Source organism: Sander lucioperca, chromosome 19 (assembly GCF_008315115.2).
Source record: "Sander lucioperca isolate FBNREF2018 chromosome 19, SLUC_FBN_1.2, whole genome shotgun sequence".
Taxonomy (NCBI): domain Eukaryota; kingdom Metazoa; phylum Chordata; class Actinopteri; order Perciformes; family Percidae; genus Sander; species Sander lucioperca.
In genome coordinates this window covers 12,081,131-12,108,978 of record NC_050191.1, presented here as the reverse complement: position 1 = coordinate 12,108,978, position 27,848 = coordinate 12,081,131, and the positions used below count along the sequence as shown (strand labels likewise).

The following is a 27,848-nucleotide window of genomic DNA, read 5'->3' as shown; positions in this document are numbered from 1 at the left end:
AACCTGAGTCACGTTAACTGTACTATGCTTAGCTCGTAGGTAGTAGCTCAAGCTTGACGTGCTTCGGTGATATTTTAATTTGGCTTTACACAATGTGCATATGGCTTTTGACTTGTCTACTGAGCCGTCCGGGAGTTTTGGAAAATAAAAAGCGGCATTCAGAATTGTGTTGCTGCTGTCTTTCTCCATCATGCCTGCAGCCTGCAGCAGCAGGATGTGTTACGAGGAAGTATGGCAGCTTGATGATAAGTAAAGGTGCAGCAAATGGTCAAAATAGTAGCCTAGCTAGATTCTAGTGATTTTAGAACAGCTAAGGGGCATTGTTAGGCATGACGCGAAGCAGAGTTAAGTGTAAAATAAATTAATAAATGGCGGCATGCAATTAATGCGAAAAATGTAAAAATTAATAAAAAATTAAAATTAATTAAAAATTAACGCGTTATGCTCGGCCCTTAATCGCATCGCGATTAACGCGTTAATGCTGACAGCCCTAATTTTAACATTTGCTAAATACAAAGTACAGATGTACATCATCAAATGCAGTTTAATTATGGCGGCAACCTAGATAGGCTACACAGAGGGCAGAGAGATATGAGTGTGAGAGACATCTATATACACAGGTGTGTGTGTGCGTGCGTGCGTGCGTGTGTGTGTGTGTGGGAAGTGATGAAGTTTGTGCAACAGCAGCATTTGTTTGTTTCCAAATATGTGAGCTGGAGGAGGAGTACATCAGGAGAAAGGAAGAGCAGCAAACACATTGTGTAACCGCCGGAATGAACTGCATTATGTACGACAGATTGCATCACAGCAGAGTAGTCACTGATCAGGCCAGAGCAACTAATTATTTTAACTAATTGTAACTAAATTGTAACATTATAAAATCATCTTATTTATCACGTAATTTCTTTGTCTTTTGTTTATTAAGTGTTTATTTATACATTGTTTTTATTTGCTAATCGAATCAGTTGTTTTATCCACTTCTCAATCATTTTGCAAATTACTGAATTAATTGGCTTTATGAGCAATACTATGAATTACTCTTTAATTTACCCAAGAAAAACACAATCCATGATTAAGTTGCTTGGTATGGTAGCCAGAGATCCCCTAATTTGTCCATTAATTTAGGCCCTGTTTACACGAATACGCTCGCGGGTGAAAACAACAAAATATTTTATCAGATGTGCCTTTCGTTTAGACAGCAACGGCATTTTTGGGGCTTAAAAACGCAAAAAAGTGAAACCACCCTCCAGAGTGGATATCTTAAAAACGCTCCACCATCGCGTTCCCGTCTAAGGGACCGTTCGGTATTTATGGAATGGACCACCGGAGGAAAATAGGGGAGGGTCATGTCTTTTTATATTTTGCTGAGGGGAGGGTCATCCAACATTTTTTAGTCTGGGTGGGGGGGTCACCCAACTTTTTTATTCATGAAAAGAGCAAAATTTCAAAGTGGCTTGTTTGGTGCATATTTATCCATGTAGCTCTCAGTCTCGGCCCCCTAGCAGATGGTCTGACCCCATATGCGGAGTTTGCTGGGGGGGGCAGGAGGAGCACTGCCCCCCTGGTGGCTCAAACGGGTAATTGCATTGTTTAAAAAATTAGTGGAATAATTACATCTGGCATGACCAGATATTTTATAAATGACGAGGGGAGGGTCACGTCTTTTTAGGTTAGAGGCCACAAAACTCCTCCGGTGGCCCCTTAATTAAATAACGAACAGTCCCTAAAGAATAAAAACGCACTGTGTGAGTGTGTGTGTGTGTGTGCCGTGTGTGTGCCTTGTGTGTTGTGTGTGTGTGTGTGCCGCATGTGTCTGTGTGTGCATTGTTTGGAGCAACTCCACCTCCTCGTCTGTCCAGACAAAATTGTCAGCTTTTGTTGTTCGTTTTGCGCTACTATGGAGAGGAGAGGGAGAGAGGAGGAGGAGAGGGAGACAAGTAGAAGGAAGGTTCTACGCAGGCGCGCGGACTTGGTGGATCGCATTTCACACACTTTTGCGTCACCATATGCACGCAGATTTCCCCCCCATAACGCTCGTCTAAACGTGGAATAAAAAGTGAGAACGCAACGCCACTTTTGCGTTTTCTCTTCAGATCGTTTCCGTCTAAACATAGCCTTAAAAAGCTGAAAACCACACCATTTAAAAACGTCCAATTGAAAATACCCTTACTTAACAAATTAAGTACTATTGAAGAACATGGCTTCTTACATGGCCCCTTAATTTACACATTAATTTGACAAGACATAACAAATCCCTTAATTGGCAATTTAATGTGTTTTTAGAGTATACAGGGAGTTCTTAAAACGTAAATGTTAAACACCCATATATTAATATATGTATATATATATACAGTATATGTGCATACAATCCATGAGAAATGATAAATACTATACTTGTTTTGCTGGCCAACTTCTCCCCTTGCTGCAGTGATGAACAGAGGCCTATATACGAAGCAAGGTCAACAGTCCTGGATTTATTTCCGTTACCCGGCTTCACCAAACCTAACAACCGTAGTCCCACACAAGGTGTGACACGACGGTGCTTATCAACTTGTTCAATCAACCCAGATTTTCCCAATCTAGCAATGAGTGCATTCACATAAAAGGGGCAGTGTTTGCACCATATGACCATATGACATTCGCAAAATGGACAAGTCTACCAGAGCCACATATCTTACACAAGAAGAGCAAATGATAATTCTACAGAAATATGAAGAAAACCTACACGTAATACAGGCAAAAAGCACTACAGTCGCTTCTGCTAAATCCAGGAAGTAAAGCTGGCAAAAAATTGCCGACGCTGTAAATGCGTAAGTTCCCAGGCTTATCAATATCACTGCCCCATCAGTCAGGCACAACAACATCTGACCATAATTACACTTTCATTCCATACATTTTTGTTGCTGTATTCTTTCAGTTGCAACCCTGGCAGTGGTAAGCCATCGTGGGAGCAAATAAAAAATAAATATACAAACATAATTCAAACCGATGTGTCACACTGGCAACATATGGCTCAAGAAGCTGACAAAGATACGTAATTCCCTCCGCTGAAAATCTATATCTATCATAAAGATACCCATCAGGGAATGTCAACGGGTTTTGTCAGTCTCTAAATGTTCTAGCTTTTCTGAGCCCACTTTTCACTATGCGTGCACCGAGCTCCACCTGATCTTCTAAGAATGGTGACGCCATTATCAATCGAGTATTGATTGGTCAGTAGGCTTTTATTTGATCTCTAATCTCCAACATAACCTGCTCCCGAGCAGGTTAGGTGTTCAGCATAAGTTACCATGGCGATTTAACCGGGTAACAAATAACCCACCGTCGTGATACACAAAAACCTGGGTTGAACCTGAAGTTACCTAGGTAACCCCAACTCTTGCTTTGTAGTATAGGCCTTAGCTGCACTCCGGGACATTGTGACATCACTGGTGGGTGTGGTTAAAAGTGCAACAAAGCAGCAGTGATAACCAGAGAGAGCAGCATAACACTGTTTTTCAGCCTGGTTTAGAGTTACTCTTATTATATTACAACCAATTAATTTATCCATATCATCTTCTTAAAGTCCAATTTAAAAATAAATGTATTATTATTTATTAAAGTAAATAATTAATTAGTGTCATAGAGCCACAATGATAGCATGGCTTAAAAAAAGCAAAAGAAGAAATTGAAAAAAGTCTGAATATCTACATTTATTTTTCTTTTCTTTTTTCCCTGTAATCATCTTGTGACCCCTCAGATTTATCTTGCATTACCCAATGAGGGGTCCCGACCCCAAGGTTGAGAACCCCTTAATCTCAAATAAAGAATCAGAAAGAATGGTTGACAATCTGTTCTTGAGTTTCATGGTCATAATTCAGTCATTAGAGAAGTAGTGGAGTGTAACTAAATGAACCTGGACTCCCATTTGTCAATATGTAATGTAATGTGATGAGCTGCTGCAGGCCTCCTCACAAGAGTGCTCAAAAAGCCGGTAACGGCTGTTAAAAGATGCAATTTATCTTTACTGTATGCATATTGCATAATCATTGAAGGGTAGAGAGAGTGAGCGTGTTTGGTGCTGATCTTCTCTTCCCTCTTACTGGAGTTGTTAGCACTCTTTTATCAGTGGGGAATTGAGCATTGCTGGTTGAACCCACTCATACTCCATGATCAAAGTCTGAGCGGTTGGTGAGTGATATTACAGAAAGGGCCAATCAGTGAAACATTAACCCAAAGTCTTTCCCCCAACACCTTCATTCATTCAAAGCCCTGAGAAAACACAAGGTTTGATTTGTGTCCTGGTATTAATCATACAGAGAGGAAACACAAACAGTAGTCCTTTAACGCACATCCCTCCACATCATGACTGAAGTGTGCTTTGGTGGAGGAAATAAAGAATCCTCCACCACCATCAAGGTGGTAAATAAATAAATAATAATAAATAAAGTAAGCTGACTATAATTACATGTAGTTTTGAGCCTAAAATTTCTATTTTGGGTAACTTTCTATTTTCAATCCACTGCATAAAGATCATTATTTTCCATGCTCCACACTACCTTTATAATTCATTACAGCCTAAACCTCTTCAGATTAATATTTGACATTTAACATGGCACGGGATCATAAAGTATTGATGTTATCAGGCGAAGGGTTGTAGTCAGAATATTAAGAGTACTTATGTCATGAGTTCATGAAGTCCCCCTCTCAACTCAAGGTAACAAAATATACACACCAGCACCTCTAAAGCTCAGTAATTAATAGAGTATCTGCTGGTTTTCTGGCAACTCCAGGAAGAAAGTAATCCCCGCTATAAATTAGAAGCACATAACCCCATGTTGTAAAACTGGGGGTTATGTTTTACACTTTGGTTTTTGTACAGATATAACAAATAAGATTTAACATGCAATGAGCTTTAGAGGTGCTCATATTGTTTTTTTTGGTTTTTTTTTACTTTTTTGACAGAGCCAGGCTAGCTGTATGTTTCCTAAAATGTCAAATAGTCAAATCTTTGTAAAAAAAAAAAAAAAAAAGTTTTAGAGTTTTTTTTTCCATCCTCCAAGTTTTTTTTGTTTGGTGCTTTAAAGTCTACAATTACATGTCGGTGCATCAAACCATTCGAAACTGATACATTGTTTTAATAATTGTTGATTTTTTAATGCAAGGAATTTTAATGTGCCATTGAGGTGTTTCTATTTTAGTAACATATTTCTTCCACTGCTGATCATCATCATCTCCACCAGAGAGCTGGTTAACATTCCAGCCCTCCTAATCTCTGACATACCATGTGGTCAGATTAAGGGTTTCTGAGAGGAGTGTGGGAGAGGACGATCCTGTAGCAGTCCCAGGAGATTTTTTTTTTTTTTTTAAACAGGGAGTTTGGAGTCTCCCTGTTTTAAACTGCGTGCTCATCTACTCATACTGCCTTGGATTTCCTGTGTGTGTGTGTGTGTGTGTGTGTGTGTGTGTGTGTGTGTGTGTGTGTGTGTGTGTGTGTGTGTGGACAAACAACACATACCATTAATTAGTAAACTATAGAGGTGTTGGTAAGGAGATTTTGTTTCCTTCCGACAGAGCCAGGCCAGCTGTTTCAAGTCGTTGTGCTAAGCTAAGCTAACTTTTTGATGGCTATAGCCATATATTTAACATACTGACATGAGAGTGGAATCTATCTTCTCATGTAAATATCTGCCAGAAAGCGACTAAGCATATTTCCCAAAATGCTAAAAAATATTCCTTCAACAACTCTCATAATTATTTAGATGAACTTATCGAACTTAACCAAAAAAAAGTGTAATGTCAGATTTGGTCTGACAGTTGGACAGGTGGCAAACCCCCATAATAGTAAATAACTGACAATGTTGGATATTTTAAGTCCTGTAGTCCTGTGTGTGTGTGTGTGTGTGTGTGTGTGTGTGTGTGTGTGTGTGTGTGTGTGTGTGTGTGTGTGTGTGTGTGGGGGGGGGGTGGGGATCAGGTGATGAAATACCAGAGTGGGGAGTGTACTGTGTTAGCATGGCAATATTTGCCAATTAGTGTTAAACAGTGTAATGATTGTTGTTTTGCAGGTATTTGGTCATCAACCAAAGTATTGGACAAATTTTGACCTGAAGATGGCGCTAGATAAAAAGTCAGAGGATCCCCAAAGTCAGTACACAATGAAAAAGTAAGAAAAAAAAATAAAAAGGGACAAACAGTATGGTAAGGTTTCAGGGCATTTACTGTGGAGTAATAAAATGCCCCAAATTCGCCAATAATTCGCCAATAAAGGAAATACAACTACTGTTTAGAAAGTGCAGAACAAAGGAAGTGAAACAAGCTGTAAGAGCCGTCTTCATTTAAATCCATGAAAGTCACCTGAGTCATCAGTTCATCTTTATAGCCTACACACTGACTGACGCACACAAAAGCAGGCTGTTCAACAGCATTTATTCCATATTCACTGGTTTAAAAAGGTCAAAGTTCTGCTTTTTGGCCCACATGTCATTGTTTCAGTTCAGTAATTCTGAATTTGTTTTATTGAAAGAAAAGCTGAAATAGAGCTGCCAGCATTTGGTCAGACGACAATGCTTACTGTCACATGTGAATCTGACTGTGTGGCAAAATATAACAAGTGAAATCAATCAATCTGGTAAATTTACTGAAAGTAAGTAATGTTAAAAAAAAAGTATATCAGGCCCTTAGGAGAAGAAATGTTTTGGTTAAAGTTTAGGCATCATTGCCAGACTCCTCTCCACAGCGCTGTGGAGTAAAGACTGGCTTTACATTCTGGGACAGGACAAAAAACGCTCTGGGTTGTTTGCATTTCTTTAAACCAATCACAATCATCTTGGGCGGCGCTGCGTTCTGGATGCAGAGACGGTTGCTCGGCAATATAGTCTGGAGAAAACACCACATACAATATTAAACCAAGTTAACTGTTCACACAATACAGTTATGTGAGCTATTTAAATTAGCTCGATCCATGGTGAAACGTAATTTGCTCTTGCCAGTTTATCGCTGTCTATTTCTTCCATAGCAATCCTGCTTAATCGGTCCCAAAACGTCACAGTTAGATAGTTAATGCTGTAAACATATTCTTTGTAAATCTTTACAATCATTCCTTGCAAGAACAAAGCAGGCCTGCCTTGTTGCACGATCCAAATTTTCTTCAAAACTTGCCATTTTTAGCGTGTAGCTAGCCAACTCGATGTTTGTTGTTGTTTCCCAAAGCGAACAGAGTTTGAAAACAGCAACACACAGAGAGCGGAAGGTTACAGACGAAGCCTGACCTCACGCGCCGGATGTCAGGCTTTATCCTGGAAATGTACTTCTGTTGATCCAGACCATACTTTCTCTCTTAAAACTCAGAGGCCGCTGACTGCAGCTACACTGTCAGTTTCATTCCCTTTTTTATTTCAATAAGACAGAAGACAAACTGGGACTGTGTCTGAAATCACTCATACCTAGTATAGTGCACTATATTTATTTTTCAATTATTTTATTTTAGCATTCAAAATGTCCCCCAGTGGAACAAAGAATGTCCAGTGTTGATGTCAGTGGTTCATGTAAACAGACTGTGGTGCTAATTTCTGTTGAAACATATCCATTGTTGTGACAAAATGCGATGTGAAAAACAAAACGTCAACTTTTACTGAGAAAAGCAAAACAGCCCTAACGCATTTTTTCAATTTTCCAATGGTTTATTTTTAATGGAAAAATTTCTCAACCCATAAAGCAACACGTTTCTTTCAGTTTATCTAAAAAATTTCCAAAACTGGACAGGGAAGAAATGTTTTAGCATGTGACGAAAGGAGAAACCATATCAAGGGTTATGTATATCAGTACACAATGATAATAAATGTTATGGTGTGGCCTTCAGAAGTATCAGCTGATATTTTGAAGACATGGTATCTTTAAAGCTGTTTAACATTTTTGGAAATAAGCTTATTCACTTTCTTTTCGAGAGTTAGATGAGAAGATTGAAACTACTCATCTTCTTATGGTAAGTATAAAGCTACAGTCAGCAGCTGATTAGTTTAGCTTAGCACAAAGAGTGGAAACAGGGGGAAACAGGTAGCCTGGCTCTGTCCAAAGGTAACCACATCTACCTCCCAGCACTTACTAATTATCATGTAATATCTTATGACCCTCTAACTTTTTCGAAGATCGCCTGATGACTATTTTTCAGAAAAATCAACGTTTAGATTGGTGACGCCAATAAATTACTAACACATTTGAGTCACATACTGGGGATAAGCTTCACGTATCATCAGGACACCTCTTTTCATACCTGCTAAGCCCCCCCCCCTCCCCCGAGAAGAAAATAAAGGGAAAACACAACATTTTCCCGGTGCTAAAATGATACTATACTAAATATAATAATATACTAAATATATATGTATATATTTAAAAAGGAGCACCTTGTTCAATTGTATTTGTCTGTTCTGTATGTTCAAAAATACAAAACAATAAAAAGTTGATCTAAAAAAAAACGTCATTGGCGACATTAAAGAACGGCTTGCTAAGGCCACAGGGTCAAAATTAAATGATTTATTAAAAATGTAATAACAATAACTTATAACAATAACTTATTTCACCAGTAAATTCCTGTTAAACTACAAAAAGAACCACTGGATGGGAAAAAGGTATTTTACAATAACTTTAAATGCACCACGAGGCTGGCAGGGCGAGGCTGAGTCTGTGTTTTTCAGACAACGGCAGCTACAGTCTGGTGTTACAATCCTCTACAGTGAAATACAGTCACACTTTACACCGTTTAGCTGTCAGCATTTTAACCGTGTTTACTCCAGCTGCTAGCTAACAGTAGGCTAACATTAGCTGCTGTCAGGTGTAGTGTTAACTAGCGTCCCGTGCGGCGATGTTTCAGTTCCCTCCAACGTTCGCATCAGAGAGAAGCGCAGGCATTTAAGTGGCACTTAAATAAGGCACCAAAATCCGCGTTACTATTCGGTCAGGTAGATAACGGTCGTTAAGGCACCGGGTCTCGGACCCCACCCCCCCCCCAAATAAAAACTCACGTGGATGACATTTTCCCATTCAAAACGGCGATTTTCACCGACTAGTTTGCAGGTATGTCTTTTGGGGTATTGTGTGTACAAACGCTGTACTGGCAAAGGTGAATCTATTTAGCAGCAGTGAGTGACCTCTCACCCTCACGTCCAGTGTCCCCCCCCCCCGCTCTCCCTGTTTGAAAATCCCAGGGACAAAGCCAGGGAGACAGATGGCCTGGTGTGCTGTGACCACACACACACACACACACACACACACACACACACACACACACAGTTGGGTTATACCACTACACTGGCTTGCTACAGGACTTAAAATATCCAACATTGTCACTTATTTACTGATATAGGGGGGTTGCCACCTGTCCAACTGTCAAACCACATCTGACATTACACTTTTTTTTTTTTAAGTTCGATAAGTTCATCTAGATAGTTATGATAGTTATCTCCTTACCAACACCTCTAAAGCTTACTAATTAATGGTATGTGTTGTTTGTTTAATCCACACGAAAAGTGTAAAAACGACGATTCGCTGTTTGACAGTGGGTAACGTGCCGGACTATTTCTTAGCTGGGGCCAGTAACTTAATGGAATCTGCTTTCCAGGCAACTGTAATCAACCTACCAACCTTGAACACAAACTGGGGTCAGCAGTGGATGCTTACAGGCCCACTTTACTGTCTGCATACAACGGGCTGCAGTAAAGGTGCAAAGCACAACTGACTTAAACAAAGAGCACAAAATTAAAGCTGCCCCATGCATGAACCTCTTTCTGTCCACATGAAAAGGGACAGAGAGGGAGGAGAGAGCAGCCCGGTAGCACTGAGGAATGCCGGGTAGAGCCCCGTGCTTGTTGCCTTTGGAATGCCCCTGGGCCTCTTACATAAGTCCCATCAGGCCGGTGGCGGCTGCTCCATCAGCCACACATTTACAGTCGGCAGCCACATCAGACTCCCACTGAAACTCACATATTCAACCCAGTATCCACTTCTTTACACCGCGGACAAGAGAGTGAAATGCTGTGATTATGGACTTAATTGAATGTAATTGCAGCATGGCGCTCCCCAACTCACTCACACTTCAGATTTACTTGTAACCATTACTGTTTAGATAGTCTGAGGTTTTGTTGCTTGACAGAAGACATAAGCCATAAACATCCTGTAGGTCATGTGTGTAGCTTTACATATATTTTGTTTGTTCATGTGGTTTTCAATAACAATTAAACTCCTACTGCAAGTTTGGTAGGTAGACTCTGTTGAGAATATTAGTTATTAATAAGTAAAAACATGGCTTAAAACTTCCTTTATTTTCTATGGGTTATGATCCCTCTTAGTTTCACTGGCTGGTTAAAGGGAAGACACTGCAGGTGAACAGGAAAAGAAAATTAACTAATAGATGAAACTTCCCCAGTTAATTACTTACATTAAGACAAATATCTTTTCTATTACAAGTTTTCTGGAATTTTCTGTTTCAATATGGAAATGAAGCATTATCTTGTTAAATATGTGCTAATTTGCATACATTTCCTGAGCAGAAATCTGAATATTGGCTAAAGCCAGGTTAAAAATTCTTCTTTTATTTTGTTGACATTAGATTTAAAGGTTTTTACAGAGGGGATTTTGGATACCTCCTTTTATCACTGCATAAATCAGAATATGGTGTCAACAGCCATAAAAGAATCAATTTTCGCCACGTTTTTAGGTATAAAATGTTACATAAATTAGGCTATGAATGATATGTAAATGTAAAGACCTTCAGAATAGAGATAGGAGTGAAACTGGAAAGTTTGCTGTACAGTATGTAAGTGCTACTGAAGTGGAGATTTCTGACTCAGATTATGAGAAAAACCCATTTCAAGAAAACGGCCTTTAAAGATATAGATTATAAAATCCCACACATTTTGCAATACATTACAGGTGATAGGGTAAAAAAATAACTAACAGATATCAACATGAAACTTCCCCAGTTAATTACATACATTAAGACATATATTTTTGTATTAAAATATGCAAATGAGAGGCATTGTCTAATGCTAACTTTTGCTGAATTTAGGAGAAATTTGCAGATGCAAATACACAAAGTGTAGTAAAATAAACACCTAAATGTGTATTTTGGATGTTTTTTCTACCAATAGTCTGAAAGAAGACATGCTATGGAAGTAAAATAGCCCAAAAACTCCAAATTGAAAAATTATGGTTTTGCCTGGGGTGTCTCCCGTAAACATTTGACTTATTCCTATTTTGACAACTAGTTACCTTAATTCTCTTAATGACTTATCTGAACCTCAATCCTGGTGTTGTATTAACATCTGAAAGTAACTCATGTACTCAAGTACTGTAAGTATGTCAGGTTCTGAGGTCATTGTACGTTACTTGTGTATTTCCATTTTATGCTACTCCACTACAATTCAGAGGGAAATATTGTACTTTTTAATCCACTACATTTATTTGTAGACCATTGTGCATAGCAACCAATGACTGTAAAAAGATAGCAACACAAATCACCCTGTTTCAAGAACTTTCCGAAATCAGCTTTTTTCTTAATTCTAGTGCAGCAAAGGTGCCTTACAGGCACTCATTTGAAACAAGTTGGTTTAAATTAAAAGCAGGTTGAAATATTCTCCATGCACTGCAAAATCAGGCATCATTTATTAACAGAAATGTCTTTATAAGATCAAGGTTTTTTGTGGATTAAACAGCCCAACACTTTATACATTAGTATACAACAACAGCACAAATACTGCTCACACATTAATGCATCAGTGATAATAATTCTATAATATATATATATATATATATATATATATATATATATATATATTATTTTTATTTTTATTTTTTTTTTTTTTGTCGATGTTTCTGCTATTTATACCAAAATAGACTATATATATATATATTATGATTTATTAGGAAAAAAACAAGCAATTCTATGTAAAATCAGACATTCAGCACCCCCATATAGCCTGAATGGAATGACCCTCACCACATTTTCAGACATTCGACTGTGAGATTGCCCGTCAAATCAGGCTCCTTCAATTGAATCTTCGAATAGTCAACTTTTCGGGTCATCCCTACAAGATATACCTATGAATATAGATATATTATTATAACTTCTTCTACTTTTAAAGTATGTTTGGGATGTTTGTGTAATCTGTGAGTTCTCAAAGTTTTGTGCTCACAAGATATGTTTTACAAAGCAAGCAATGCAAGCAAAATAAACATGCATCTTAATTTCAGTTGGACTTTACAGGAAACTGGAATGTAGGCTGAGTGAGTGTAATAAATTATGCCGACCTGTGCAAAACTCCTGCTTAAAGTCAACGGTGTCGTATACGACACAAAACTATGTGGTATAATGTAATATTTAATATCTCCAGATCAATACAGTACAGAGATTTAATTTTGTTGTGTTTAGATGCAAAGGGATTCGCCGTTTTAACGAGATCATCTGACAATTGTAGGCCATCCAGAAGCTTTTTTAATCCATTGTGGAATTACAGTGTCTTTGTGACATAAATAAATAATTTTCAATCCAAAAATCAACTCACAAATCTCCTATTTCAACCGTCCTTTCAACCCAGCGTCACGTTCTCTGTTTAGCCGTTAGCTCTAGGTTTTCAGGAATACGTTTGGTGTCTTTGTAGCCCTTCCAGAAATGTAGTAATCCGACCGGGAATATGTAAGGTGAGTGTTCACATGTGGTGGTTGTATCACTCTAAATAAGAACCAACAGCTGGATGGAGACGGATAACTTTGTTAAGCAACACTTTACTGTTCTTCCCACTTTACCAGCTCCACAACAACAACACTTCCCTGTTTGACTCCATCACATGTAGCTGAACTAACCAATCAGACACTAGCAGAACTTAGACTCCGCATAATGTGAGAAAAACCACAGAGGTAGATTCTTAATTGCTGATGTAAATAATTAAACATGTAAATATGCAAGTACTGACTGTTTAAACACAAATATATAAATAGTAAACTGTATAAACATTGTAAATATATTTTTGTAGATTAACTCAAATATATAAATAATTTGTAAATCTTACAGTTAGTAAGTTAGCCAATAGAAACCCCTAGAAGGAGGGACTTTATTATTTTCAATTTATTGAATGTGTATTGGGAAATAGATACAGACATGCCAGGAGGCGCCCTGGAGGCCTGGAGGCTGAAATGAGTGTGATTTGGCCTTCTGATGTCTAATAGCAGACAGAAAATGAATTACAGAGGACACAACTAACATTTTTGGATTAAAGTGTATGGACTTTTCTGGAATAAAAACCTAAATAGTTTTATATTTTTGTTAGTTACAGAGTTTATTTTTGATTCCCCTCACTTTCAAGACTTGGGAGAACAATTTCAAAAGCCAAAAGTCTTAGTCAATACATTTTTGTGATATTTCATTTCCATTTAGTCTTTTCTTTTGTCTTTATAATCATATAACAATTTATACATTCATGTGGCATCCCTGCTGCAGCATGCATATCCTGATAAATACATTTTATATATATATATATATATATATATATATATATATATATATATATATATATATATATATATATCTGTATTGTGCATCAAAGGGTTGAGGTAATACAAGCATTATTACACAAGGAGACCAGGCAAGCTAAATATTTGACAAACTGGCTTAGACCTCTAAATCTCCTCTTTAATCTCCTTCACACTTCTTTGGCTAAAGTGGATTTAATAGGCAAAAGTCAACTACAGATCAAAGTATTGATTGACACGATGAGAAACTGGTGCTTAAAGTCATTCAAGACTTTAAACTAAACATAGATCACAAGTTACACAAGTTTCAGTTTCTTGCTGTTGGCTCCTTGTCACTTGTAGGGATTCATTTCAAAATTTGACTTCACATTGTCAGGCACCTCTGTATTTAAAGGAGTTGTGTCTGAAAATGTGTTAAAGCTCCCATATTATGATCATTTTCAGGTTCATACTTATATTTTGGATTTCTACAAAAACATGTTTACATGCTTGAATGTTCAAAAAACATTTCAAATTTGTCTGCATATAACCGTAAAACCTCCCGAAAAAGTCCAGTCTGTTTCCAGGTCTTCTGAAGCAGCACTCTTTAAATCCCTGCACCGTCATTGCAGCCAGGGAATTAATCAGCAAGACACCCAGACTGAAAGAGACACAAAATGACTAACAACATGACAGTGTCATTTGTAGTCATTTTACATCTTTTCAAAGTTGTTTTTTGTCTCTTTGTAGTCGTTTCTTTTAATTAAATAAAAAAATAAACTAATTTACTTTGACTGAAAAGGTTAAAGAAAGTAAAAATAAGGCAAAGGACACATTTCAATTCCTCAACTGTACCAAACAGTCATATTTTGTTTTTATTTCACGACGACACATTGGACAGGTACTGTAGATATATAGTATATCAAAAACACATCACTTAACATGCCATATCTAAAATTTAAAAAAAAAAAAAACACACTCGGTTTAAATTTGCACATAGAGCTCAAGTCTTAAAAGATACAGAATAAAAGTGACCCAACATTACAAATGAAGGACCGCATCAAAATATTATCCCAGCACATATTTCTATATTGCATACACATTTATTTAGGAGTGGAAATCTGAAACACATCGATGGATCACCTTTAAATGATATCTGTGGTGATGAGGGAAAATTCATCAATTTTAAAGGCCACCATATGGACTTCAATTCAGCAAAAACAGCCTGCTCAGCTGTCCAAAGCAGAGGACAGAAAAGCTGTAAGGTGAGTCATTCACTACACAGTTGAGTTATGTAAGTAGATACCAGCAGGTACTGGTAAGCAGCAACTGGAGCTTCAGTGGAACTCCTGAAAGTCAAACTGGTCTCAGTTTGGTCATGCAAACATAGCAGAACATCTTGGAAATATAAAAACTCCCTCAGCGTAGATTGTGTCATGGTGCCAAACACATTCATGAGGATTTTAAATGAAAGTCAACAGCCATCATCAGAAAGCTTTCCAGTACAGATTCATACAGAGAATAGTTTCATTAATGGCATCCAGTGCTCATTTCTTCACAACAGATCCAACCCTCTGGCTTGCAAGGCATCAACTATATGAATGAACATTTAATTAGGTGATTGTGCCAATGCAAGAGGTTCAGTTACACTGTGTCTACTATAATTAGTGCTAGAACAACCGCAGGTTTTTGCATTTAAAAGGCAAGGTGAGAGAGGTGTTGATACAGCTTCTGTATCCAACTGATGACTGCAAGTAAAACTGAGTCAAGGCCAGAGAAAAGTCTTGAGAAACAAAATCATTATAAAACGTCACATTTGAAAAACAGACTACAGCATAGATGATCTGTCAAAAAATTCAAGACAGAAAAATTGCAAATATGTTTCTAACATCCAAACTAAATATTACAAACAGCATCTATTGAAAGAAATAGATAATTTCTAATAACTTAAAATACTTAAATTATTATGCCATACAATACTCTTCCATTTGGGGCCAGAGGGTAAGAAAATAGATCTGCTCAAAACCTACGCAAAAAAAAAAAAAAAAAAAAAAGGTAGACTCTTTGCCAACAGGTCCAAAGGCTAAACAACATAACCTAGTGATGTGTGCTCCGACATGCTGTGTTGTGTGTGTCCTTTTAGAGGCGAGGACGTCTCTCAGATCCCTTCAGTCCTGCAGTGAGAAGCTTTGGCACAGAAACCCCATGGGACGAGATGACACATCACAACACAGTGCTAATGAGGGACACTCATGCAGGCCTCGCTCCAGTCCTGGAGGAGATAAGGTCAGAGAACCCCAACATGCATCGCCACCATACTGCCAGGGCAACAAGAGAGGGGCCGAGTGACAGAGGAGAGGCTGGGAGAGAGGGGATGGAAATAGGTATACACAGAGAGGAAAGTTGAAACGACATGGCTCAAATGCATGAATACAGAGGGGTTTTTGGGGGGATTTTTCAGCTATAACAGGGGCAGTAACAGAGGGTAAAAGCTAAGGAAAATTATTTTTTTTTGTCATGACCACGACAGAGCCACGGGTCAAAAAGATAACAGCGTCCATGACAATAATGACTTTAGCCTGGTGTGCTGGTTTTCCAGCTTCTCCTCTGTTTCTCTATATCCCCTCCATCTCACAGAGATGACTCCACCTCTCTAGTGATGGTAATCCCGGCCTCTGACTGAGGGCACACCTGAATGCCTGCATCCTGCTCTGGGGTCTCACTGATCACCTCCAGGGCTGAAGCAGCAGCAGCCTTGCAGTCACTGCTGGCCTTCTTCTCAGAGCCTGTGTTCGGTTTGTCTGCAGAGCCGCAGCACAGCTTGGGAGCACACTGAGTCCGACAGGAAAGCTCACAGAGGGAGTCTCGAGACTCTGAGTTGAACGTGACAAACTCTGGCTGGATGGTGGTGGCGTGGATGCCCTCGTCGTGGAAGAAGTCCTTGATGCGCTTGGCCACCTCCATGTAAGAAGTGGGGTCGTGGCACTTGATGTGTGCCGTGGCAATGATGCGACTGCCAGCCAGCTGCCAGATGTGCAGCTCGTGGATGGCCAGGACACCCTCTAGACCTAGCAGCCGCTCGTTGAGCCGGCTCATGTTGATCTGCTTGGGCACTGTCTGCAGCAGGATGAGGGCCGACTCTTTGAGCAGTGGATAGGTAGTATACAGCAGGATGGTCACCATGATGATGCAGAGTGTGGGATCCAGGTAGAGAACCCAGCAGGGGCCTGCAAACTTCATGGCTGACATAGTGGGACCTTCAAGCAGGTCAACCAGTGTGTGATTGACATGCTGGTGGTCTGTGGTGTGGCTGTTGATACACGGGTTCACACACGTCTCACCGCTGATGCAGGGCTGCCACACAAAGGTAAATATTAAAGAATTGACCACCACAATGACAGAGCCAAGGGCGTCACCCAAAACATGCAGGAAGACCCCGCGCATGTTGAGCTGCGACGATGCGTCGTGGTCATGGTCCATCTCCTCAAAGTGGGGGTTGCCATTAATCTGCACCTCTGTGCTGTCTTTACAGCTGATTTCTGAAGATAAAAACAACGGATAGTTTAGTTTCCCGGAACATGGTGATACTAATACAGCATTCAAAATAGATATAAAGACAAAAATTGAAAATATCGTTTTGAGAAAAACAGACAATTATTATTACGGTGCCAAAAAAAAGATGCAACAAATCAACCAGCAGTAGGAGATTCCAAGAAGATGTCATCAGTGGCAGCCAGTTACTTAATTGCTCAGTTATATCATTTTGGGTAAAAGCACAAGTCCATTTGAAACTTGAAACAAAGAAGCCAGAACTCAGCCTGCGATATTATCAGGTGACACGTGTTGGAGCTAGTCAAGAGGAGGATGATAAGGGCAATTTACTAAGACATTAAGTTGACATATTAGTGATTTTTATTTTCTTGCCAACAGTGCTCTAGCTTTCACTGTGGAAGACGATGAATGACTGAGTCTGTGCTATAACTGCCCGGGGCCATAAACAAGAGAAACATACCAGACAGCCGTGCTGGATTATATGAAAGAAATCTCACAGTATTTGGGATCCTAAACTCATATTTAATTAGTAATTGCAGGCAGCATGGTAGCTTCAAAGCTCTGAGGGAACGGCACCTGAGCAATGGCTGCCCTCTTCCATCCTGGGACGCCGCCGGGTCATTCATCAACGGCTAATGGTGTGGCTGAGGCTGTCGACTCCACAGTTACACGGATGCATGACCCAGTAACAGTCATCAGTGCACGGAGGGGGTGGGGGGGTATAGCCTCCACTTATTGAAGCTGCCTAACTGTGTGGGGGGAGAAATGGTCTTCTGTAGGGTTTAACCCTTCAGTGGACGAGGACAAGCTTTTTGGGGGTAATCTGTTGCTTTATTTTCAACAAGCAGACATCAAACTCATATCTGACCACAACTAACAGACACAATTATGAGTCGTTTCTGTTTATGCTTGTAGGTTCCGGGTTATCACTATTGTATGAATCCACTACTGATTTGGATTGATTACACTTGTACAAGTTTGAACTAGATCAAAGATAGGATTTTTCTTGACTGAGTCTCACAGCAACTTCTAGATATAGTTCTTATCAGGCTACTTGCAACTGCACTATCAACCCTTCATAGTCCCCCAACAGCTGATTTGCTTGTAATTGTCTGTCTGTGTTTCTTGTCAGGTATTACTTGTGCCCAAAATCAAATTCCCTTCCTGGATTAATAAAGATGTATTTAATTATTTATACGCCTTCTGATCTGATAGTGGTCATCTTACAAAGCCTGAAACTTTAGCCGTCTATGTCACGTTTGTTTTGACCCACCAAAAAATATCTGATATCAAACACATTTGTCTAAATGGATGCTCTACCACAGAAGAAAAACAAGGATTAGTCACTCAGACAGGGTGTCCTCAGGGTACACTGAAGATATACGTATGTACTGTTAGTAACAGCCTGTTACGCAATCTGGACAGCTAACAATGGAGACAAAGTCTGGCACTTGCTGTCAGCTTCAACGTGAGACACACTGAGGCTGGACTTACAGGGTTTGGGCACCTTTACTGGCATGCACTGCACACTTTAACATTAAATTACATAATTTAACACAGGGAAGACAAATATGACTCAATATTCTAAAACCCCAATGACTAACGTTACAGTTCAGTGAAAATGCTCCAACTGTCCATACTTACCATTTCTTGGTCTGACATCTCCCGGGCTGTTGTGGTTTCCTACCAAGTTGTTGGTCTCCTCTCCTGAAGACCCATTCCCAGCCTTCTGGGACTTGCCGGTTTTACCCCTCTTGTTCTTATTTCCATGAGAGTGTCCTCCGTGGGAGTGCCCGTGGCCTCCGCCAGCGTGCCCGCGGAACAAGCAGAGCCCAAGCAGGTTGATTAGGAGTCCCGCGGCACCAACCCCGGCGACCACCAGCGGACTATCGATCTCATCGGGCTCGGTAAAACGCTCGACAGCCTCCAGGACGATGGTGAAGCACAGCGCCGTGAGGAAGACGGCGTTGACCAGAGCCCCCATCACCTCCGCCCGGATCCACCCGAAGGTGTTTTTGTTGGTCGCATGGGTTTTCTCAGCGAATCGCACCGCGACCAAAGCCACGACCAACGCAATGACGTCCGACAGCATATGAAAGGAGTCCGACAGCATTGATAGAGATGAGGTGATCCGGCTTACAACCACTTCCACAATGAAAAACCCGAAAGTCAATGAGAGCATGCATAGCAGCCGGACACGATTAGGCTCAAAAGCCATTTTCCCTTCTTCACAGTCCTTCGTCGAGTCAAGTTTCGAGTTAACGTTAAATAAGGTTTCACAGCCGTCTAACGAGCTCACTAGGACATCAGCTAACGTTAGCTATCTCTCTGGTTTAACACAGCTCGAAGATAACGACTTACGTTACGCTAGCTGGCTCCCTGAGACAATACGATCGATGCTAACAGCGTCTTTACACACTGCTGTTTTCCAGCGATGGCAGCATCACTCGGCTGGATCTGAAGACAACCACAGGTCAAATGAATTCGGAAAACGGTTATTTACCGTACAAATAGACCGTGGTCGACACCAGTATATTCCAGAAACGTTTGCCGACGAGCTCCGGTTTGCAGACGGCTGAAACTTTGCACCCGAGCCGGTAAACTTTCCACACGGAACACAGCACCATATGGACACGCCTTGGACGATTCCTATTGGTGGAGAGGGCACAAGATTGAATCTGATTGGTCAAATTCTGCAACTCTCGCAATAAGGCGGAGCAAACAAGCCAGACAACAGCGGTTGCTACGCACGCTGACCACAACTATAATCTCGCGATGACTACCTTAATGTATCTGTAAATCTACCGGTATGTAGTATCGGTACTTTAGTTCTCATCTATTAACATAATGTATGTAAATAGAGAAAACACTGGCACTTTGTGGTATTCACCTTTTTTATTGATGAATTTAGTGTTTCTCATCACTGAAGATGTAATCAAAAAACAGAGGTGTTAAATGTGCCTCAGTACTGTATATCCTAATTTAACTGTCTTAAACTTAAATTGTTAATTATTTTTAATGGAATTAAACCAAATGTAGTTGTCTTATATAATAATTATACATATTTGTCATCATAGAAAACCCATCTAATAGTATTTGTCTTTTTATCTATCAACTGTAACCTGGAAGCATTATTGTACAAAACCATAATATAATACAAATGTCCTTTTAATTATATTCTCTAATCTGCTATAAATCAAGAACAAACAAAGTTTAGGTGTGAAGGCTTATTGCTGTTGCCTGTAATTAATGGCATTAGTCTCTCAATCCAGCGGCTGACCTTTCATGGAAAACTGGTGACCCCTTGTGGTTATGTCTCAAAGCACTCTAGATTGCATTTGTAGTATACTGATAAGGAAGTAGTTTTAAGTAATTGGTTTAACAAAATTTTGTTATTATGTATATTTAATTGTATTATGCATGTATAAATAGTATATATACACACATATGCATACTGACCATCTTTGGCACAGAAAAGGTCCTTCAGGATGAATGGTAGTAGTTTTGAATCAGGAAATGTAATGTAAAAACTTAAATTCACAATCATTCATTCTGCTTAGATGAAATGTTCTTCAAATACTATTATAACAAGTTTTTTACATTTTGTTGTAGATACAAGTCATCAAACAATCTGCCCATTTATGTCTATTCCTAAGCAGTCCTTGGAAAAAAAACACATCTAGCAAGAAAACACAGTACATTCACAAACTGTCCTAAAATAAACACATCTACAAAGCAATAACAATCATTTGGCTTCACTACTATCACAGCTACTGAATTATCATATAAATAAAGCTTAATTTACATCCAGTTATTATGACTCCTAGTCTTTACATATCAGTCATTAGTCAGACAGTGATGTCTGTATGATCAGCGGATGCCGAGTATCTGCCTGCTCTTGAACTGACAAGTCTTCTCCACTTCATTCAGTGTTTGAGCACGCAGCTTGGCAGCCTGCAGCCTCTTCAAAATCAGCTCCTGGGACGTCACACTCGGACGACCATCAGGCCGCTGGTTCTCTTTGCTCTCACCAGCACCAGCAAAGTGGACCTTCTTTTTGCCGGGGGAGAGGGTTTCTCCATCTAGGACCAAACGGTAAGGAGTCAATGATTAACAAAGAAACTTTATATCATCAGACAGAGCTTATAACACTCTTTGCAATCCAACAGGACAGCTAGATTTGATTGTGGTGTGTACTAATTCTTTATTGGGTGTATAAAAATATAATTTACATGATTTAAAAAGTAATAAATAAACTTGATTTTAGTCATCCACATTCCGAACAGCATGAACAGGATGAAAAAACTTTGCTCAGTTCTGGTCTCGGTTCAGTAAGTCCAGAGGTCTTCGTCCAATTCCCATACCTATGTCTTTGCCATAGAATGGTGCCAGGTCCCTCTGCTGCTGAAGATGGTTGTAATTCTTCAATAAACTCTCTGCTCTGTAACATTAGGATAAAGAGTTTACACCAACCAGTTGGTAAGACTGACATTGTAGAATGAGCAAAATAGGAGAAATGGCAAAGTATTGATTGTTTCATTTCTAGCATTTTACCTCAAAAGCTTCTCATTTGACATTCGCTCACGAACACAAAGCTCCTGCTCTCTTTCTGCGGTGAAAAGACAAAATAAGACACCTTTATTTTTGGAATTGGTAGCACTTACTTGCCATGTGACACTAAATTCTTTATTTGCAAATTTGAGAGGCATGCATATACAGTATATTATATTCACTGTTAGCCAGGTGCTGTAGATGTGGAAGAAATTGAAAGTAGGTTAACATTTCGCTGCAACACTTCTGCCACAGGCAACACAAACACTTGTTTTAGTTTACCTGCAGAAAATGTATGTTTAGGCCTTAAGTGCAGGTGGATAGTTTTAAAAATGTCAAACATACATGACTTCACTTATAGATCCCCGAATCACTTTAGAAAAGGTATCATGCAATACTATTTACACCTGAAGAAAATGCGTTTCACAGGTTTGAGGTTGTGAAAAGCCCAGCTGCAGGTCAGCAGGGGTCATACTGTCTCACAGAAGGAGGCCTGTGTGGCACAAAGGGGAGTAGAAATAAAAGTCTTACGCTCCAGCCTCTCCTCACGTTCCTTCAGTGCCTTTTCTCGGTCTCGTAGCGCCTGTTCCCTGAGTCTGAGCTCTGCGACAGAGGCGGGCTTCAGTTCAGCCGGCTTGTTAAGGGGACAGTCAGAGTCCTCCGACCTCCTTCGGAGACGCACCTGTGCCCTCCTTTGCTCCTCAGCAACAGCATCAGCCAACAGGCTGCTCTGGAGAATAGACTCCACAGAGGGTCTCAGATAGTCCTGACAACAAAGACCAGATTACTGAACCCTACCTACATGACAACAAACTGACTAACTGGTAGCACAAGTAAAGTTTCTGACAAAATTATTAATTTCTAACCTTCAGGTTGAGCATTTTGCTGAGTAAGGTGTTTAGTTCCTCAGAGTATCGGTACGGGATTCTTCTGAACTTCCCCTCTCTGATCTTCTCTGCGAGCTGTTTTTGGTTGTAAGCAGTAAACGGGGGGCTAAACAGGAGGAATCCAGGGAAAATGTCAGATTCACAGTCAATAAACCACCTACTGGGGAAATCAGCTCAAGCAGAGGAGTTGGAAAACTTACGACAATGCACAGAGTTCATACAGCAAACATCCCAGCGACCAAATATCTGATTTCTCGTTGTATGACATCCGGTCTATTTGTTCCTAAAGGAAAAATAGTGACAGTTAGTGGCAAATGTGGCTGATTAGCAGACCCAAACAGAATCTGCGGAAGTTTTTTCAGTTTTCAGCGGTGATGCAGAATGAAAATCTGCAGAATTTAGTGGACTGTGTAGAGATTAACATTAACATTCTGAGTTTAATTTTTAAATTCTGATTAGGCTACACCCTAAAAAAATACTGGGTCAGGTTACTAACCCAGCTTCAGGGTATGTGGGCTTTGGGTCTTTTTTTATTGGGTTGTTTTCTAATACAGAAGGAATAATGACCCAAATACTAGGTCATATAATAATAATAATAATAATAATAATAATAATAATAATAATAATGATGATAATACATTTTATTTAATGGCGCCTTTCATGATAATTAAGGTCACCTTACATTAAGTACAGTAATAAAAAAAACCATTCAAAAACAGTATAAATATAGCTGACTTAGTTGAGCCCATACATACGTGGCATGGTTTGGTTTAACCACCACTAGGTTATTATTCAGTATACCCAGTGATGCAGCAACATTTGTCCCCATGAATTACTTCATATTTTCTTTAAAATGTGTCAAATATTTAAAAGAAACGGCTTAAATAATAGATTAGGGTATTTATGACATACACACAAAACAATGCACATAATCAACTTCTACAAGAACTATAAGCCATACAATTATAAATTACTTAAAAAAATACTCTAACTATTCTATAGGCCATATTTATTTTTTTTAACTGTTTTGGAAATAATCCAAATGTGCATGAATTGTTTAGGACATTTTGGGACCGATTGGCGGGATTGCTGTGGAGGAAGTACACACGGCAATACACTGGTAAAAGCAAATTACATTTAACTATGTATCCAGCTAATTTAAATAGTTCACGTTACTGTATTGTGTGAAGAGTTAACTTTATTTAATATGTTACATGCCGGTTTTTTTTCTGGGGTGGAACTGTTCCACCAAAACAAGTTCCTTCCCGAGACCATTTTGCATAGGCACCATCGCTGCGTCCGGAACTTAGCGCCGCCCAAGACGATTGTGATTGGTTTAAAGAAATGAAGAGCGTTTTTTTCTCCCATCCCAGAATGTATTTGTGGTGTAGCCAGACCTTACTCCACAGCTCTGTGAAGATAGGTCTGGCAATGCGGGACTAATGTAAATATGATATCGTTACTGGGTCAAAATAACCACATATTAGTATGACGGAATAGCCTATTGGAAATAATATAAATAACACTAAAACTGGGTCAAAACAGTGGTTTTTATGTTTGTGGGTACTAGGCAAACTTTCCCAGTCCTGGGTCGGTGCTAGATTGACACAAATTGGGTTAAAATTGACCCCAGTATTTTTTTGTGTGTATGATAAGGAGTGCCAAGAAATCAGGTTAAATGTTAAATATTCCGTATAAAAAGCTAGTTTGGGAAGAAAAACCTCACAGACAGCAGAATTAAACAACTCACTGGTGACATGTAGTAAGGTGTCCCGACAAACGTCTTTGCAAAACTGGTGTCATGGTTCAGGATCCTCGCAAGGCCAAAGTCTCCAAGCTTCACATTCTGTCTGATGTCGAGGAAGATGTTGGCTGGTTTCAGGTCTCGATGAAGAACCGTTGCTCTGCCATCACTGCGTCTGTGGCACTCCTTCAGGGCTAATGTGAGCTGTGCCATGACTCGCAGGACGAACTGCTCCTCCAAATAACGCCTGCCATAGTAAAAACACACTTAATTCTACAGATACTGTCAGGAATCACAGAGGTAGAGTGGGGGAGCATAAAACCCATACATTTTACAATGCACACAAATATGCAACCTACCTTTCCTTGATGCATCGGGTGATGAGGCTGGACAGATCCCCACCCTCGCAGTACTCCATGACAATGTACAGTGTGGCATTAGTCCGGTCTATGATGCGGTCGTAATACCTCACTATGTTTGGGTGCTTGAGCTCCCTCAGGAGGTTCACCTCTGACACCAGCATCTGCTTTTCACTCTCCGCCATGGTGCCATAGTCCAGCTCCTTCCACACAAGGATCTACAAAACAAAAGTAGTTTAATTATCTGGGATAGAGCTTAAATTGATACTGTACATCCATTTATGATGTATTGTAATGCATGTAAATTATAGGATTACACTAAATGATTAAATGTAGTGTAAAAGGTGCACAAGAAGAGTCATTGAGTATGTTAACTGACTCAGTAAAGTCAGTTACATAACAATATCTATCTGAAGTTCACCAACAATAGCTACCATAGGCTACAGGTCATATCAGACAAAGTAATGAGACTGTAACTGAATTGAGCACAGGCGTTATATTGCTTACAAGTTTATATTTAGTAAGTATGAGATGGTGTGATTTCTTGTTTCAAAGGTTGCATAGTCTTGCTTTAAACATATTCCACTGCAGCACATCAGCAGCTACATGTTTACTTGTTATACACAGAATTAATTCATTTTAATTCCCTAGAACTCAAGACTAATCGTTTCAGCTGTAAATGGCAGCATTACATTCAGGTGTGTCAAAGCCAGAGGCTACTTGAACCCCTGAATGCAATGTTTACAGCTGAAAACCATAACGTATTTAATTAACTAACTAACGTTACACCTGTACTGCTGCTGACAAAAAGGTTTGACCTTTCTCAAGAGTTTTATTTCTTCGTTTTGGTAAATATAAGTTACTAACGGAGCTGCCATCCATTTGTGATAAACAGCATCTCTAGCTAACCCCTAAAATCTGGCTTTGGCCGGTAAAAATAGTGTCCAATACTTGACCATTTTCATTCATATGTCAGTTACTGGACGGAGTTGTTGCTCGACGGTTTTTGTGTGAGGTTCGTGCTGAAAGCAATTCAAAACACAGATGCAATCATTTCTGCCTGAACACACCCGGTAATGTCAGTTTAACAAAGACTCCCCCGGGCAGGTTAACGTTACCGACAGGTAGCTAATTGGTTTTGTGCAGACAACATGTTTGAACGTTACTTACTTTCTCATCAGATTTCCGTCTTATTTTCTGGCACTTTCCATAGGAACCTGAGCCTATTGTGAACAACACCTCGTAATCCTCAACACGGGACGGCATCTTACTTTTTCAAGCGAAGCTGACGTTAACGTTAAACGTTAGCTGACTCTTCTGTTAGCGTTACAGTTAGGATAGATTCGGCTGTACTTAAACATAAAGTTGAACCAGCGATCGATTAGTCTGTAATTTTACTCTTGTGCTGGGGATGTCTTTGTTCCCAATAAAGATGCTTAAACAGACCAAATGTTTGGCTTTTCTTTGGTCGTTTACTCGTGTGTATTGCAGTTAACAAAACAGGAAGCGTTTGCTCTCGGTTTAAATTGGTGCCCAAATCCTCAATCGTGATTGGCCTGCTCTCTCCGCACGGTGACTCCTGATTGGTCAGGACGAAGACACAAGTTGCGAGGTTGCTAAGCGCCTGAAACCTGTTCTCTTAATACATCAATACATCCATGCCTGAAACCCGCGAGAGTAGAGCGGGTAGATGTTAGGACCTCAACTCTCACAGGTGGCGCCAGAAACTCACGGTCAGGTCAAAGCAGGGTCAAAGTTATGTGCCTCCGCAGTGCTGTGTCTGGCAATGCAAGACTACAGGAAATTTGAAAAAAGATAACAAAAACGGATTGGGGAATTATTTTTTAAATCTTCAATAGATTTCTCAAGGTCTCAGTAGAATGTAATATTTTGCTGTATTTGGACAGCTAATCAAACATTTGTAATGTTAAAGGGGTGGTTCAGAATTTTGGACATAGGACGTAATTTCCAAGTTAGCCAGTGTGTTATTTATCAGTGGAGACTTATCAGTCCTTCCAGTTGCAGACTTCGCTGGTGCTAGGCTAGCGCAAGTCATCAGAATCTGCTAGCCTGCCACTAAAAACAGTCTTACCCACTCCACAGTACACCCGAGGCAAATAAATTATAACGTCTGTGTTGATAGAATAATGTTAGAAATAAAACTACCCTTGCATCTCAATGATCGCATTACATTTTGAGGGACTAGTTTCTCAGCAGCGACGGAATTTTACTTTGCTCCAGTTAGTAGTACTGCACCGAAAAGTAAACGGAGAAGCGCACTATAGTCGGGACACCTAGTAGTAGCCTAGTACATTGGTATTGAAGCATTGGATTGGAAACTAAGGACTAGGCAACATGGTGATTCAGTGTGCATTTATAAATTGTAAAAATAAACCAAACAGAAGGGCACCACAAAGTATCCACAAATGCGGTTCCATCTGTCTTTCCAGATGCACCAACAGCTACTGATGAACAGGTAATAACTTGTGGTAGGCTACTCTAGCTAATAAAGCTAGCCCCTTTCTGTGTTAGCCTAGCTGCTACTGATAGATTGAGACTGACAACGTTAGTGGAGATAACGTTACAGTTCAATGCATTGTGGAGAGTGACAACGTTAGCTAACGGTATAGCTACACTCTTGGTAGATACTTGTCTGGGCTAACCACTAACTTTAGGTAATTACTGACAGAAAAGTAATGTAACCTCGGACAGTTTACATGCAAATTGCAGCGGCAGGTAAATAAACTTGTGTGATTGTCATGTAAACCGGCTTTCTCAGTAGCCTAGGTAATATCACTCCGCCGATGCTGTAGCCTATGCTACCAACTACAGGGAACAAAGTATAACTATTGCAATGCAATGCAAGGGTAGTTTTATTTCTAACATTATTCTTTCAACAGACATTTACATCAATAGTCTGGCGTTATAATTTATTGTGTAAGACTCCTTTTAATGACAGGCTAGCAGATACTGTTGACTTGCGCTCGCCTAGCACCAGCGAACTCTGCAACTGGAAGGACTGGATGAAAAGTGTTGAAAACAGTCTCCACTGATAAATAACACACTGGCTAACTTGGAAATGAGGTCCTATGTCCAAAATTCTGAACCACCCCTTTAATAAAACCAATGAGGTTTAGTCCTGTCTGACCACTGCCCTTAAATACCTTAAACAGAGTCAGCAGCTGACTCTAAATGCACATTTGGCATTTAGGGACTGAGTAAGATCAGCACAACGCTTTGTTACTGAATTCATATTTTGATGTTTAGAAAGAAAAA

At 39.7% G+C, this 27,848-nt stretch overlaps 2 protein-coding genes across 2 annotated transcripts; both read right to left on the bottom strand.

The window, feature by feature from the left end:
- Positions 1 to 14,314: 14,314 nt before the first annotated feature.
- On the bottom strand, positions 14,315 to 19,642 carry slc30a1a (solute carrier family 30 member 1a). The gene is made up of 2 exons (XM_031322537.2): positions 18,676 to 19,642; positions 14,315 to 17,018 (listed from the first exon to the last, which is right to left on the bottom strand). The coding sequence occupies exons 1-2, from the start codon at positions 19,247 to 19,249 to the stop codon at positions 16,111 to 16,113; spliced, it is 1,482 nt and encodes a 493-aa protein (XP_031178397.1). The 5' UTR covers positions 19,250 to 19,642; the 3' UTR covers positions 14,315 to 16,110.
- A 476-nt stretch (positions 19,643 to 20,118) lies between these two features.
- On the bottom strand, positions 20,119 to 26,109 carry nek2 (NIMA-related kinase 2). The gene is made up of 9 exons (XM_031322539.2): positions 25,743 to 26,109; positions 24,573 to 24,790; positions 24,220 to 24,460; positions 22,670 to 22,752; positions 22,449 to 22,575; positions 22,114 to 22,348; positions 21,586 to 21,640; positions 21,396 to 21,472; positions 20,119 to 21,113 (listed from the first exon to the last, which is right to left on the bottom strand). The coding sequence occupies exons 1-9, from the start codon at positions 25,836 to 25,838 to the stop codon at positions 20,902 to 20,904; spliced, it is 1,344 nt and encodes a 447-aa protein (XP_031178399.1). The 5' UTR covers positions 25,839 to 26,109; the 3' UTR covers positions 20,119 to 20,901.
- Positions 26,110 to 27,848: the final 1,739 nt, after the last annotated feature.